At 39.1% G+C, this 15,217-nt stretch overlaps 1 protein-coding gene across 1 annotated transcript in view; it reads right to left on the reverse strand.

The window, feature by feature from the left end:
- ocrl (OCRL inositol polyphosphate-5-phosphatase) overlaps nucleotides 1–14,972 on the reverse strand; it is a 28,689-nt gene extending 13,717 nt beyond the window's left edge. Inside the window, exons 1-17 of the mRNA XM_042492798.1 lie at nucleotides 14,543–14,972; nucleotides 12,717–12,796; nucleotides 9,902–9,993; nucleotides 8,978–9,016; nucleotides 8,502–8,615; nucleotides 5,759–5,947; nucleotides 5,362–5,602; nucleotides 5,044–5,217; nucleotides 4,809–4,910; nucleotides 4,585–4,699; nucleotides 3,269–3,385; nucleotides 2,743–2,924; nucleotides 2,404–2,515; nucleotides 1,236–1,345; nucleotides 632–767; nucleotides 407–517; nucleotides 49–214 (exon numbers count right to left, since the gene is read on the reverse strand). Of these exons, the coding sequence (XP_042348732.1) occupies nucleotides 49–214; nucleotides 407–517; nucleotides 632–767; nucleotides 1,236–1,345; nucleotides 2,404–2,515; nucleotides 2,743–2,924; nucleotides 3,269–3,385; nucleotides 4,585–4,699; nucleotides 4,809–4,910; nucleotides 5,044–5,217; nucleotides 5,362–5,602; nucleotides 5,759–5,947; nucleotides 8,502–8,615; nucleotides 8,978–9,016; nucleotides 9,902–9,993; nucleotides 12,717–12,796; nucleotides 14,543–14,584 (2,122 nt within the window). The 5' untranslated portion in view covers nucleotides 14,585–14,972. The remainder of the gene's footprint in view (nucleotides 1–48; nucleotides 215–406; nucleotides 518–631; nucleotides 768–1,235; nucleotides 1,346–2,403; nucleotides 2,516–2,742; nucleotides 2,925–3,268; nucleotides 3,386–4,584; nucleotides 4,700–4,808; nucleotides 4,911–5,043; nucleotides 5,218–5,361; nucleotides 5,603–5,758; nucleotides 5,948–8,501; nucleotides 8,616–8,977; nucleotides 9,017–9,901; nucleotides 9,994–12,716; nucleotides 12,797–14,542) is intronic.
- Between the last annotated feature and the right edge of the window lie 245 nt (nucleotides 14,973–15,217).

The following is a 15,217-nucleotide window of genomic DNA, read 5'->3' on the forward strand; positions in this document are numbered from 1 at the left end:
ACAAGCCTATGGACAATGAAAAAAGAAAAGGCTGTTAATCAGACTTACTTGGTTCTAAGAATCCATCGCTTGGCTCGGCACGAAGCCAAGGCTTACAATACTGCGAGTCATTGAGTTTGGGGATGAAGGCAAAGTGACAGGGGACCTGCCCGTCATTTGTTATTAGGAAACGCTCCTTCTGAAGCTGCCGGAATTTCACATTCTCAAATGTAAACTGCAGGACAGAGAGAGAAATAACATAAACACATTTTCAGTAACTATATCTATAAAGTTTAGGAGCCATTATAACAAGCTACTCTGTTCTGTTTCAGAGGGTATCAGTGATTAGTGCTTCAGATGATATCACGGAGTAAGGACTATAAGACAGACTGTCAGTATGATGAGTGCATGTGACTTTATTTCGTACCTCTCTCCTGCTCAGAGTTACAGACGGGAGGAAATCGTTCTCCATTCTGTCCATCGCCCGAACAATCTCCTCAAACACCTTTTTGTGGCGCTGCTCATTTACCACTTTAACCTGTTACAAAACACAAAGGTCCCTCACATTAAAATTAATAACATAACGGTGTGTGTTTGAACCAAAATCAGTTAGTTTATTCTTCTTTTTTTATTTGACAATATAGCATCTTACCCCGACACTGAAGAGAGCGCTGACCGGCTTATGGTCACTCGTTTGCAGCTCCATGTGACTCCGGTATTTGTGCTGCTTGACATTGTTGCCCCTCCACAGGATCCTGTCACACCAAGCCGGGACACGGCACTTCCCGCTGCAGGAAAAAGTCACAGTTTCTGAGAAATCGTTGAAGGTCAGACGTCAGACAGACATTCGGTTTTGCTGATTCTGTGTTAGTTTAATGATAGGGGAGCTTTTTTCCAGCCCTATTAGCAAAATTTAATCAGGATTCCAGAATAGAAAAACTAAAACTGAGGACAACTTGGCAACAGCAATACAAAGTCCTGAAGTGAGTCTGTGTGTTAAATAACTGAAAACTAGAATTCTTGAGTTATGGCCAAAAACACGTTTCGTGAAGTCTCAGAGGCACCTTTGACCAACAAACTCTAATCAGTTCATTCCTGAGTCAAAGTAGATGTTTGTGCCAAATTTGAAGAAACTGTCCCACTAGGATGGGACATGCATACGTGCATACATACGCACAGACATTCGGACAATTCGAAAACATACTGCCTTAGACTGTAGCAGTCACTGGCACAAAGGCATACAAATATGTTTTTACCTTGAGTCCCATCGGTCGGTTTTAGGGTCATACTTGTAGGTGGGAATGAAGTTGATGTCTCCCTCCATGAAGTCTGTGAACGCTCTCTTCGTCTGCCGCTGAATGTTCAGCTACATGATGACAAGTAGCAACAGTATTATTCAGTGAAAGAGTAATCCTCGATCATTACCACACAGATTGAGGAGGAAATCACGGCAGATTAAAAACACAGCAAGCGTGGCAATCTTTAGCAACCTGTGTAATAATGCTATTTGCAAAACAGCTTCCATTATACATTTGCCAAATTCTGCTTATCATTAAATTACTAATTTTTTTTTAACTTTTGGTTTAATTTTGCAATTCACACAATCCAAACTGATAGTTGATTTGCACCTTTTTCCATATCTCCCTTTTAAACACGACACTCCGTCATAGTACGACACCCCTGAAGCAGTTTATGGATTCAGTGCCTTACTGAAGGGCATCTCAGCTGCCCGTCTACAGTTCATACAGGGGGGACTTGAACCAGCAACCCTCCAGTTCCCAAGCCAAGTCCCCACAAACTGAGCTACCGCCACCACCAGTGTATTTATTTACCATCATATTTACTGTCATACATTTACACACCAAAGAGTTGCAAAACAAGGTTTACCCTTTGAGGACACAGGGACAAATTTGGCATTTTTTGATTAAATATCTGCTATGAGGTTGTGGTGGGGCTTGTTTTCAAATATTTGCTATAGATTTTTACTTTAAACTGCAGGTGCACATTTTCACACACACACACACACACACACTTTTTTAATAACTTCTTTTTTTTGTTTTACTTTTCCTATATGTTTTTTTCTTTTTATATTTTTATGGGGGCACATTGCACATTATTATCTCAAATTGGGGGTAATTTGTCTGTTTATATCCCATGGGGTGATGTTTTCCTCTTCACTTTATGCATGTTGTTTTCTTAAATGTGTAAACTGAAAAACAAAGTTGGTAAAAAGAGCTGCAAAAATTTTTATTTTACTGATGGCTACTGAAGAAAAGTAACGGCTCAAATTCTCTTATTTAGTGTCAACATGACTGCATACAAGATTGATTAATTTTGTAATACTTTTAAAACTGCCAAAGAAGGAAACTGTAATTGATTATAAAAACAGAATCCGTGCTAAGTTTTCTTTAAACAGTCTCTTACCTGATCAACCTCCTGAAGCTTTTTCAGCTCATTCTGAGAAATGTGCTGTTTGACCTCAGCAGCATCGTAAAGGAACAGACGATAGTTTAAATCCCCGAGCCAGATGACCACACTGAAACGCAAACAGATACAGAGATACTTAAAACAACAGATTCACAGCAACAACTCTGTTCTGAATATGGTTATCCCTATCCCTAATGTGAAAAAAGAAAGAAATCCTTTACAGCTATGGTGAACAAACCTCAATCTGGTGATACAAGCACAACCAATGAGTGTGAAATCAGACTTTGCACATTAATTCAATGTTCTCACTCTGGACATAATGACTGAGGAACTCACTCATGCTTGACAATAGTGAGAGGGGGGTAGTCCAGTAAGTGGAAGGTCATGCGGGCGCAGATATCTTTGTAGTCCTGGTTGCGGCGCTCAAAGTCTTCCACATGTGCTGCTAGATGGGAGTTGACAATACAGAAACTAGTGTTGTGGAAAACAAACCGCACTGCCACGCCTCCTTTGTTTCCCTGCAAAAAATAAATAAAATAAAGATCAGACATTCATTTAGTCCCTTATTTTAATTTAGGGAAATATAGGCAGAAAGGTCTTTGTAACAAATATTGACTAAATCAAAGAGAAGCCAAGTGCGACATCCTGTAAAAACTGTGATCAGAATCATATTAGCTTCGTTATACTGTGTAGTTAGTATAATCTTTCAAAAACCAAACAGCTTTTGATAATATTTGGCAAAAATTTAGACTATGGGCAAGGAACAAGTGATGTTTCGTGGTGATCTAGATCTAGTAGCAGCTCTAGAAAATAAATATTTCTTAACACAGAGCGATCCCCCCCCCAAGAAATGTGAACGTACCATTTTTCCCATGATTCCCGTCCCCACATGCTCTGCTGCTATTTCTTTTATGTGATTCTTGTGAGTCTTTTTGACATACACCACAAGCATCATCCCAACCAGACGGATGATGCGAACCTGTCGACGTAAAGAAAAATAAAACAAGTTAGCACATTTACCAATGTATTTATCAACATGGCAGAGAGAAAAGAACTGTTCTACACAGCATTAATTTATGGTAAATGGCTGTATTTGAATGGCGCTTTTTTATTCAATTTGCATTACAGTCAACCATTCATTCACACACACACACACACACACACACACACACAGGGAAAAATGTATTATTATTTATTTCTATATCATTGCAATGGGTTAGGTGATGGGTTGAAACAAAGCACAGATATAAATCAATTTTAAAAACTATACAAAAAGATTTTTGGCAGGTATTTGGATGAGGAAAAGGTTGTTATTTGGGTGTTTGTATAAATTTTCTAACACTGGTGGATATTTAGATTGTAAATAAAATTGAGAGAGTTATTTATTTCTTTAATGAGGTAGTAGGTAGGGAAGTAGTAACCAGGGATGGTTGTTTGTGCACTAGTTGTAAATAAAATTGGGAATTTTTTGACGTAATTTATGTGTTAAAAGAAAAGAAAGTGAGAAAGGGGCAGGGGTATAGAAGTTTTACTTCTACCTGCCCCTTTTTGGACACTGTACTTTTGTTTTGATGTTTTGTTTATAATAAGTTTTAATTTTTGGGTCGAAATAAAGTCATTCATTAATTTATTCATTCAGTGTCTTGGCCAGGGACTAGGGATGCTAATTTAGAATGATTTTTGTGACTGTTAGCCGTCCCTTGTTAACAGACCATTAACCGGCAAATCAAATCTTATTTCATATGACCTGCACGTAGCGTACTGCATCCCCTGCCCTTCTCTCTCTCTCTCTCTGCTGTGGGAGTGTGACCTCCACACTGGGATGTGGAGAGTGTGTCTGCCTCCCACACACAGCGACAAAGCTAACTATTAGCATCACATGTTTAACTTTACCTTGCAGGTTTAATGACAGTCAAACCGTTTCAGTGTCAGCGTAAGTTAAATGTTTCCAGTCTGGACAGCAGCAGACTTCAATGTCTCATCATCTCCCTCCGTAGCCCCAGTATATTATATTTACTGTATACTTTGGCTGTTAAACTGACAGTATAAAAAGGTTGTTTTCACTATTGTTATTATGGTTAACTGTTAAACAGATAATCATTAACAACCCGACCAAAGACACTTATAAATCTGGACAGGAGGAGCTGGGGTTAAAGTAATCTTTTTTTTTCTACTCACCCTCTTGTACTTGGCTTTCGGGTGTAAGCTCCTCTCCACAGCTTCCACCCACAGCTGCTCCTTGGACGAGTCCATGTAGAAGAAAGCTTCAGTGCTCAGGTCCAGTTCTTGAAAACTAGAGTCACAAACCAAGTTATCGTATTGAATGTTAGTGAAGCAAGACCAGAAGACAATTTGTCCAATTCATGGTCAGAAAACGTGCTGTGAGATAAATCGTCACTGACCCCAGAGCATAAAGATCAGGAGGTTCTGTGTCACAGCAGAGCCACGGCTCGAGGCTGCTGTCTGGAGACTGGCCGTTCACGTTCCACGTACCCGTGAAAAACCTAAAAGAGCAAAAACAAAGAGCGGTGTTTATGCAGACATTGTAGAGTTAATGTGTGCCGCAGCATCACTGTTATATTTTCACATCAAGATATCAAAATTAATAATATAGAGGAAAAAAGAAGCTCCTCTTACTTGAAGTTTTGGATGTCCACGTACTCGTTCTCCTTCTTACCCAGGCGGTGTTTGATGAGGTATTCTCTTTGTCCTGCCTGACTGGAGAACATGGCCTGTCTCATGGTGTTGGTGGTGGGGCTTTCGCACCAAGACGTCGGCCTGTCCACTCGGTCAAACCCAGACCTAAAACTACTGGAGTGGGAAAAGTAAACATCATTTAGCACCAGCAGCATTTTGGATGGATTCCCCTCACTGAGCCTATTTGGCTTCATGATATTCAGCCAGTTTCCAGTGTTTCCAGTAAACCTGACATGATGTCATGAGAGGTCAACTTACTCTGGTCTGGAGTTGTCTTTGGTCTGAAGGGAGACAGCTCTGTCTTTAGGGACCGGTGGAGGAGGCAGAGGATTGGATGGAGTGTAGGAGGCTTTGCGAGGAGGTAGCGGGGGCTGAGGAGGAGGAGGAGGCTCTCTCGCAGCAACTATGCGATTCTGGTGGTTCTTCTTTTCCTCCACTTTGAGAGTGTGGTTGAAGTTGTCCTCGAATCCGAAGTCTGAGGCAAGTGATTGAACTGGATCTTCAGAAACAGTTTAAAAAAAACAGAGGATTTAATCTAACAGCAATAAAAACAAAGAACTTTTGGCTTTATATTCAAAGTAGATACCACTTGTGCATGTTATTTTCTGAACTGCTGGATTCACCTAAATGTAAACACAGCGTATGTGCATATTACCTGTGTTTGTCTGATTTGTTGACCTGCTGTTGTTGAGATTGGGAGGCAGTGCTGTGGTAGATTTGGGTGGGTTGACTCCAGAGCTCACAGAGTTAGCCGTCTTGTTTGCTCTTTGCGGAGGGATGGGGACGGGACCTCTCACGGCTGTTGGTGCAAGCGGCTCCATCGCTTTGGTGAGTTTGGATTCAACTAAGAAAATTAAACAGCACCATCAGAAGGCAGCACAAAATGATCCAACACAAACCTACTCAAGCATCTTTCTGGTAAATATTTTATGATGTGTGAAGAATAAAATGTGCTACAGCTTCCTCAACAAAGATGTTACTGTGTCTTATTAAACTTTACATAAGTAAGTTCACATCCTGTTTCAACTGGCCGCACTGAATGTCAATATGAACACAGATAAAAAAATAAGCCAACACCCAGACGAGCAATGTTGTCATTACAGGAAGTAGACTGGGTTCCTGCAGCTTAAGGTATGACAGAGCTAAGACTTTTTAATGCCACTCAGATTTCACTTTAAGACCATGTTTTTAATAACTAAAATTGAAGAGGGACAATTTTATTCTGGCCAAATATTGTAACATAAAACATGGCCTTTTTACCTTTTATAAGGGAACACATGGAAGACACTGAACATATTATATAGTCATAAAAGTTTGGGTTTCTTTTGTTTTTTTTAGTTTAGAGGAGGAAATATCTGGTATTTCTGGATGGATTCCTATAATGAAGAGTTCAAGAAAAGGAAGTGATTAAATTATTTAACAAAGACTTTTGAAATCTACAACCAATTAAGGCCTTGTTATTACATTAATAAATTCAGTGCCTTGTAAGACTTTTTTTGGGTTCACAGGAGCCCTGGTAGAGTACACCAGCTGACAGGCGGCTGGTTGCTAATAACACTGAAGAGGGCAGTTCAGCAGGAGTACTCCTAATTACGACAGCATGATACAATTATCAACTCGTGAATAAAAGTAAATGTGAGTGGTTCACAGTGAAACTGGACAAACAGGATCTAAATATAGAAGTAATTAGTAATTATAGCTCACTGCATGATTATGATCCTACATAAAAATCTATTATTTCTCAAAGGTGTTGGTCAGTGAGGTGGCAACCAAAACATGGATTTAATAGCCACAGTTTACACTGAAAAGTGAAACTGCAAAAAAAAAAACCTCTCACTTGCTGTATGAATAGAGACATTTACAGGAACCTTTTTAAAGTGAAATGTCATACACACCAGTCAGAATATGTGTAAACCTTTAAGACCCATTATGCCCATTTTCAGGTTCATAGTTGTATTTTCACAAAAATAAAAGCTTCTTAATACAACCAGACATGTTCCAGCATGAATATGAGCTGAAAATGGGGAATGTTTCCCTGGTGTTAGCATGTAGCTATATGCATGTTAACAGTTTGCTTGTAGCTGGGGAATGACTGTGACAGAGAATAGTGGCAGTTTTTTTGGGCTTTTGCCTTTTATTGGGACAGGGCAGCTTAGGTGTGAAAGGGGGAGAGAGGTGGGAAGTCATGCAGCAAAGGGCTGAATCAAACCCACGACCGCTGCGGCGAGGACATAGCCTCTGTACATGCCTGCTCTACCAACTGTTTTTACTGTGAAAAATCACCATCAAAAGCTTCTAGACCAGTGGTCCGCAACTGGTGGGTCCAATCTGGATGGGTCGCAAGTGACTTGCAAACATGTTAAGTCTGTAAAAAGCACACTTTATTTTGAAGCACAGTGAATTTCTAGCACAGAGCTTTTATTTTGAAGTGCCATTTCCTATGGTTGAGCAACTATTTCGTTTCCCCATACTTGTTATTATTTGGCCTATTAACATGCTGTGAATTTGCAGCTTTTTTATGTCACTGATCTTGAAGCATAATGTGCATTTTTTTGGTTGCAGTTCTATTTATTTAAGAAGTTTTAGGTAATTTCACTTTATTCTTGCAATATCTTTTACGTCACTATGTTCTAAGCCTATATGCTGTTTCCATTTTGTGCAATAAAATTGTACATTTGGTGATTTATCTTATTGTTGGACCTTGAATTTATGACTGAGGACAAAACCTGAACCCATTGGTGGGACCAGTTGGTAACCACTGTTCTAGACACAACCAGACATCGGTAATATGATCCAAAATCAGCAACCAAGTTTATATGTTTCCCTGAAGTTTGCATGCAGCTTAATGTAGCACACTTGGATTTGTGTGCCTGGAGTAGATGACCATATAAAAGAAATCTTTCAGCCTATGACAACATATTATGACCAGAGAAGAAAAAAAATGTTGGAAAAGGAGAGTACAAAATGGTAAGAAACCTGAGGTTTTGTCTCATAGGTATTACTTCTACATAGATTAACCTCATTATTTGGCCATGTTTAATATGAACACCCTTCACTGTAACACTCTTTGTGAGACAAAATACAGAAATGCATAACATATCACCTTCAACAATCTCTAAAAAAGTTACAAAAATGTGCTCGTTGAGTTGAAGAGTATGACTAGGCTAAAGCGAAACAGTAAGAATGAAGGCATGATGACGTTGACTTTAGGCACCTATAAAAGGTGGATCTGATTTCAAACACTGCAGCCAAGGGACTCTGTGCCGCTGAGTGGGTGGCAAGAATACACTGGAAATCAGTGAGTGGTGTAATCCAACCTCAGTGAATAAATGTTGGATGAGTAATTAAATATTTAATCATCCAACTGCTTAGACTACCGACAGACAGTGACGTCTTACCTTGTTGCTGAGCGCTCTTCACCTGCGCTAAGAAAGTCTGCGTCCGATCATCATCCTGGAGTTCTAACAGCAGCTCTGGGGCTTTTTCCCCTTTGATTCGTATCCTAACGCAGGCTTGAGAGGGAAAACACACACACTTACACACATGTTGGACACCTTAAGACTTTGCAAATGCATTAGAAATGCAGACTGTCTAGGAAACAAAGAAAAGTGATTTAACAGTGAACTAATTCAGCATTCTTTCAGAGAGCTCTGGCAACTCATGACCAGTGTCTGCTACTAAATAAAGGATGTAGACATTCAGCTGAAGGCATGCTCTAAAAATGGGGCTGTGTTGCAATGAATGCCATGCTTTAGTTTTTTTTTCCACAATACATGCCTATTTTACTCATGCCGACTTGCTTGAAGCACCAAAACAACATTTTCTGCAGAAAGAGGAATTAGTTTCACATGAAGAAGAAAAAAAAAATACTTACAATTGACTGAGAAGTTAATAAGAAGAGCCTCTTCGGCCTCTGTAACGAAAGAGGACAGACAGCTTAAAAAGTGCAGTCCAAAGGTCTGTTGTGGGAGTAAACCTGAGGTGTTATAAATTATTTCAACAGGCTCAGGTCTGTTGATTTTTAAATATTGTTTCCCATGTGCAAAGGAAATGCTCCCTGGACTTTCGCTTCTACACCACTGTGACATGACCTTGAGTAAACAGTAACACTAGTATGCACAACCATGGTTAAAGAATGTGAAGAAGTCATATAAATGAAGAATAGTCTGTAGCAGCTGGCAACTTAAAGGTCCAGTATGTAGGATTTTGGGGTATTTAGTTGTATCTGTCTAGCAGTGAGGATTGTAGGTTGTAACCAGCTGAAACGTCTCCTAATTGTTCATCACTCAAGAGGATTTTAATTAATTAATTAATATTAATTATCCACAAGGATGTCTTTGCAAAAAACAAACGGGCCAGGTGATTAAAACTGGCAAAAACACTGAAAAGGCAATTTAACATTTTAAAAAATCTGTGTATATTCCCGACACTCTTGTCGCAGAGAGGCTGCAAACTACGGTGGCCAATGCGTGAAAACATGAATGGTCCTATACAGAGCCAGTGTTTGTCCGTTCTGTGCTACTGTTGAAACATGGCGGTACAACATGGCGATCTCCATAAACGAGGACCCGATCAGGTGTCGATCTACACAGCTCATTCTAAGGTAACAAAAACACAACAATTCTTATTTTCAGGTAATTAAGACACTAAAGAAAACACTTATTATATTCCATTTCTGCCTTTTTATCCCCCAAATCCTATAAACTGGACCTTTAAAACATCCAAAATATGTGATTACTCTTTCATACCCAAAACAGTTAATACTGTCAAATTAATATTGAAAACAAAAGGCACATACCTCGCACAATTTCAAATTTACCATTGATGGGTATATTCAGCTGAGCCACTGGACGAGACACAACAGCGTCAGGGGTGGCCAAAACACCCAATCTGGATGAAAACAGCACACTTAACATCAGCTCTGTAATGTGTTAAAATCATTTAAGATTATCAATAAAATCATCTCAAACACAAAGCATATACAGATGGGCTGCAGCAGTTTCTCATTAAAGCCATTTTCTTGCAATTAAAACTGTGTTGCATGCACGCAACATTTGTGATGCATCATGGGTAAATGTATTAGGATTAGATTGAAATAATCAAGTAATTAAATGTGAATTTAAGATTTAAAAAAAAATCTGAAATGCACATGCACACATGCAAAAAGTCTCTTTTGGTTTAATGCACAGTCCAGTTGCTTTAGTTGAATAAGCAAACAATAAAGTAACAAGCGTTCTGCTTTAGTCAAGCTTTGTTGACAAAAGGCCAGTGTAGCAGCCTGGCATACGTTCAACAGAGCTAAAGCTTTGAGCAGCAGAAGCGGCTTCAAATCTGATGAGGGTTAATGTGGGCAAGGTCATATTTCACTCTCTAACAATGGCTGACTAACAGCGAGGGTCAAAGCAGCACGCTGGGCACAGCCCACATTTCCTGTCCACTTCACAATAAGTCTGATTACTGTTGAAGAGAGGAAAATGATTCAGCCTCGCTCAACTGAAAGACACGCAGTTCTTAAGAGTCAGCAAGGGCCCCTCTGATGTCGTAACCTACATTAAAATCAACAAGGGACCTTCTTACGGGCGTGGACGAAATAACAGAAACAACTTACAAAACAGGAGCTCTGAATTTAATATACATGTTGCAGACTGTCAGACATGTTGCTTCAACTCAATGTTTATTCTTGAGAGACTTTAGTTTAAAGTTTATTTTATCTGCACTCTTTCCACATCTGTAAGATGCCTCATTTCACCTTAAAATAACTTTAAAATATTTGTTTTTACACCTGTAATATAACTGCAAATTGGCATTAATGCATCAGCCGTAAAATCTGCCAAAGTGTGACTGTGACAAACACACTAAAATAATAACAAAAAAAGCAAAACCATAACAAGATATTTAATTAAAACACTAAAAGAAAGCTTCAAAGATGACCATAAACACTTTAGACAGTTTCAACTGGATCTGAACACTGAAAAACAATTTGCATTGCTGCTTGTTCTGTCATTTTGTTCACACTGCGATAACAAGAGCACATACCATAATGACAAAACTGTCAACAGATATCACCTTCATAGGTTTACACTGAGGTGTTGAAATATCTGTGCAGCACCAACTAAAACACTGACAGCATCTAAAACACTGACAGCATCTAAAACACTGACAGCATCTAAAACACTGACAGCATCTAAAACACTGACAGCATCTGGTTTCTATGACTAGTATCCACCATGTTTCCTTGTCTGGAGTGGAGTTAAGTGTCTGCGGTTTTAACACAGTTAGCTGAGGACGGAGCTCGGGTGCCCATGTGAGTCTCATTACACTCCAGGACTAAGTGGAGGAATACTGGATAATGCTTAGTGAGCTGACTGCTGCTTGGTAAATGCTTTCTCTCTCAAGCGAACGCCAAACGTCACAACCTGCTACAATCACAAACAACACTGATGGTTAGACACACCCACTGCTGTCACCTACAACATTCCCTTTCACAAAATAAATACTGAAGCTACCAAGACACCAGTGAAAATCCTGTTAATGTAACACTGAAAGATGCCCTGTAGATGACTTTTTGACCTCTGAAGAGGTCAGAGAAGACTTATTGATCCATGAAGCAACAAAATTATTTCAGCTGGAAATACAGCAATTCTAGGGTTGAGCAATATGGAGAAAATTAAAAATCAGTGTATTTTTTATATTTTATATTGTGAGACTTTTTTAGGGTTGACTATGAGTGCTTTCAGAAATTATTAACACGATAAGATTTTTGATAAATAGTCACAAGTAATGTAGTTATAATGACTGAGTGGGTAATTGACAAAGTCTGGTAAGTTTAGAAAAGTATATCACTAAACTGTAATGCAGCCTTTAAAGGCAGAAAATATGATAATACGATATCCAAAATTTGAGATGATATGCGGTCTCATGATAGATATAATACTGATATATTACCCAGACCAGTTTGTGACTATGACATGCAACATTTGTTGCAGGACCTCAGCTTCTGTGTTTGACCAGGATTATTTGTTTATTTGATCCCTCAGGTCTTCTGTCTAGCAACAGAAAAACCTCATGCAAATGCAAAATATTTGTTTGTTTTTACTAGAAGTACACCTGACACGTTTGAGTTAGCTGCACAAACTGCCTCCAACGTCTAAAATCAACTCATTTGACAAAATAGGACAACCAACCGTCAAACACAATAATCAAACTGTACAATCTAAATAATATTGCCAATATCATGGTGCAAACCTTTTTGATACAACAAATTTTTAATTTTTACCACCTTGATTTTAATTAATTTTCACATTAAAAGCCATGTTTGGCCTGAAAAGCAACACACCTATTCAGTGCACGCCTACTGCAGAAAGCATTAAATTTATAACAGTTCCCAGATTACAAATCCTGCCCATAAAACAAACTGCAAGTATCTACCTTCAAACACAGAAAAAGCTGCCAAAAACTGGGCTTTCATCAGAATAAAGCAAAAGCTTAAGGAAGCAAATGCCGCAGATTAACATCTAATATCTCGAGGTGTTCAGAGCCGCTTTAAAGCCTCTGACATCTCACCATCAGTAAAAATGCAAGGATTTTCAGCCATCAGGTTATCTGATACTTACATAAACTCTCCACTGCGCTCAATTAGTGACAGTAGTCTGGGCTCCTTCTGGCCAGCCCTCAGCTCCTGACCTCTCACAGTGTGAGCATCACAATCAAGGAATTATTTTGACTGAGGATGAGAAATGTGCTTGGACATCAAAAGCACTGAGTTGTTATTTTGATTAATCAGGCAAAAAGGGACTGTCATTTTATGATTGATAGTTAGAGACTGTTCTTTATTTATCAGAGGAGGGGGGTGGCTGGGGTGTGAGTTCAGTTTAGTTTCTCATTTTTCACCCTCCCCGAAGCTACAACTATTTTATCTTGAGCCTCCCTGAGTGACTTGAGGAAAATGCATGACCCTCCTTTCTGCATAAATTAATTTTTAGATGTTAAAAATGTATTCGTTCATGTTTAAGAGTTGCAGACGAAATCCTGAAGTTGAAAAAAAAAAACTTATTTTTTTACTCTTGTTGTGAATGCTGGTTAACGAGTGTAGTTCATTGTAAACAAATTTTATTTGTAGAATAAAGTGATTTTGAGGAGATATAATAATTTTATTATCAGATTTAGTTATGTTTTTTTTCGGATGGAAGCATTCTGTTCATCTCACATAGTAGCACGCAGGCTCAGTGTTAAAGGTCGTGTGATGATCTCGGACGTTGCCGGGTTTAGGCTTCATCTCACACAGGTTTTATTTCGGTTTGGGATGTAGCTAATTCTTTTTAGCCAATATAGAACACTAAAGGTGACGTATGCATTATATTAAGTGTTAAATCGTTATACATTCTGACAGCAATCGCTGATTAATTCTTCACTAAATTTGCTAATTGCCAACTAATTTCTCTGAATGTGTTATATTTCTAAACTTTTGTCATGTTAAACGTACATGTTTCAACAGTATCTGCACATTGTGAACATAACAGAGCACAATAAGATTAAAAGTTGTAATTTCTAATGATGACAAGCAATATTTATGTGCATTCTTCTAAAACACAAACACTACAAGAAGGCAGAAGCTTGTGTAGATTTTGTTAGTGCCTAAATTAGGATCAGAGCTACAAATACGTTGAATGCCAAACTACAGGTAAATTTCCTTCTGCCAACAGTGTACACACAAAGTCGTTCTGCTCGTGTTTCATGGATGAGTCCTAATGTCCTTATGTCTCTTAAAAATCCTCCAATAATTTCTGTTTTAACAGTTTTTGGCAAAAATAAATATAAAATAAAGCCAATTTAAGTCACATGCCCCTCCTCTAAGCTAAAATAAAAAACACGAATTCCTCCCCAGTAGGTGAAAAATTATTTGGCATGCCTCCCCCTCAGAGCACCACCCCTCCTCTCTCATAAATAATGAACAGTCCCTTAGTAGGCGTGTGGCTAGATTCAAAGTACTCAGTGGTGGTGATCTGTTAGAAGCAGCCATGCTTGGTGAGCATTAGGAGGCAAATTAATGTGACAAATTTGTCAAGTCATAAGGCACAAAAAACAAAGAGAGTGGTCAAGCTGGTTAGTAGCAGCATTTTAAGTTAAAATAAATCACGGCTAACGTTATTCTGCTCGTAAACAAGGTAATTAGTAAGATGAGACTGGTTTTATTTGTGTGGTTAGTAGTGAACTGAACTACAGTTCAACTGTAGCTAGAAAACAACCAGCTGAATAAACTCACACAAGGTAACCAGCTAGCAACCAAAACACAGTTAAGTATATTTTATCTAATAATTGTCAACTTATCCGAATAGCTAATCTGTCGTTATAGCTAACGTTAGCCACCGAGCTAAAACAAACTGGGAGGAGATAAAAAAAAAACACAAATAAAGGTTGTAACTTAATTCAAAAAGGATATTGCCAAGCACTCCTCGCCGCATATCCCCAAAGAGGACTCCATTCTTACCGATATATGATAAATGGCTATTTATCATTTGCTAGCGACTTTGTGTTGTCCAGAGACGGAGAGAGAAAGTTAAATCCCCACCCGGCGAGGCGGCGGCGGCGGCGGCCTTCCGGGATGACAGCTGTGCGGCGGCTGGAAGCTAATGCTAACCGCGGTTAGCTTGTTAGCCAGCGGTTGTTGTTGTTGCTGCGGGGCGCAAATGTTCAACAGAGCCGTGAAGTCAAAGTATCCTGGTTAGCTGATGTAAGTCAGTGAAATATCCGGCTTCTCTTCGGTTTGCGGGACAGGTTGGGCAGACTACATAACTGGTGGGTAGTGTCTGAATTGAGACAGCTAGTTTGGAGGCTCCAGTGAGAGTTTTTGAGGTGGACTCCCTCCTCCCTCTCCCTCCTCGAGGCTTCATCATCCTGATTTCCAGCTGCGGTTAACAAGGATGAGGCTCATACCGCCGCCTGCTGCCTCGGAGTGTGGACAAGAGACTGAATGCAACCTCAAATATGACAGAAAATCTGCCACATCATGTGGAAAGCTCATAATTAGGGTGAAGTCAGGCACTTTAGGACATCAGGTAAAATGGGAAGAATAAGTTTTTACATATTGGGTTCTTTAAATATTTGCAACCAGTCA

The sequence above is a fragment of the Plectropomus leopardus genome, chromosome 9, assembly GCF_008729295.1.
Source record: "Plectropomus leopardus isolate mb chromosome 9, YSFRI_Pleo_2.0, whole genome shotgun sequence".
Classification (NCBI taxonomy): domain Eukaryota; kingdom Metazoa; phylum Chordata; class Actinopteri; order Perciformes; family Serranidae; genus Plectropomus; species Plectropomus leopardus.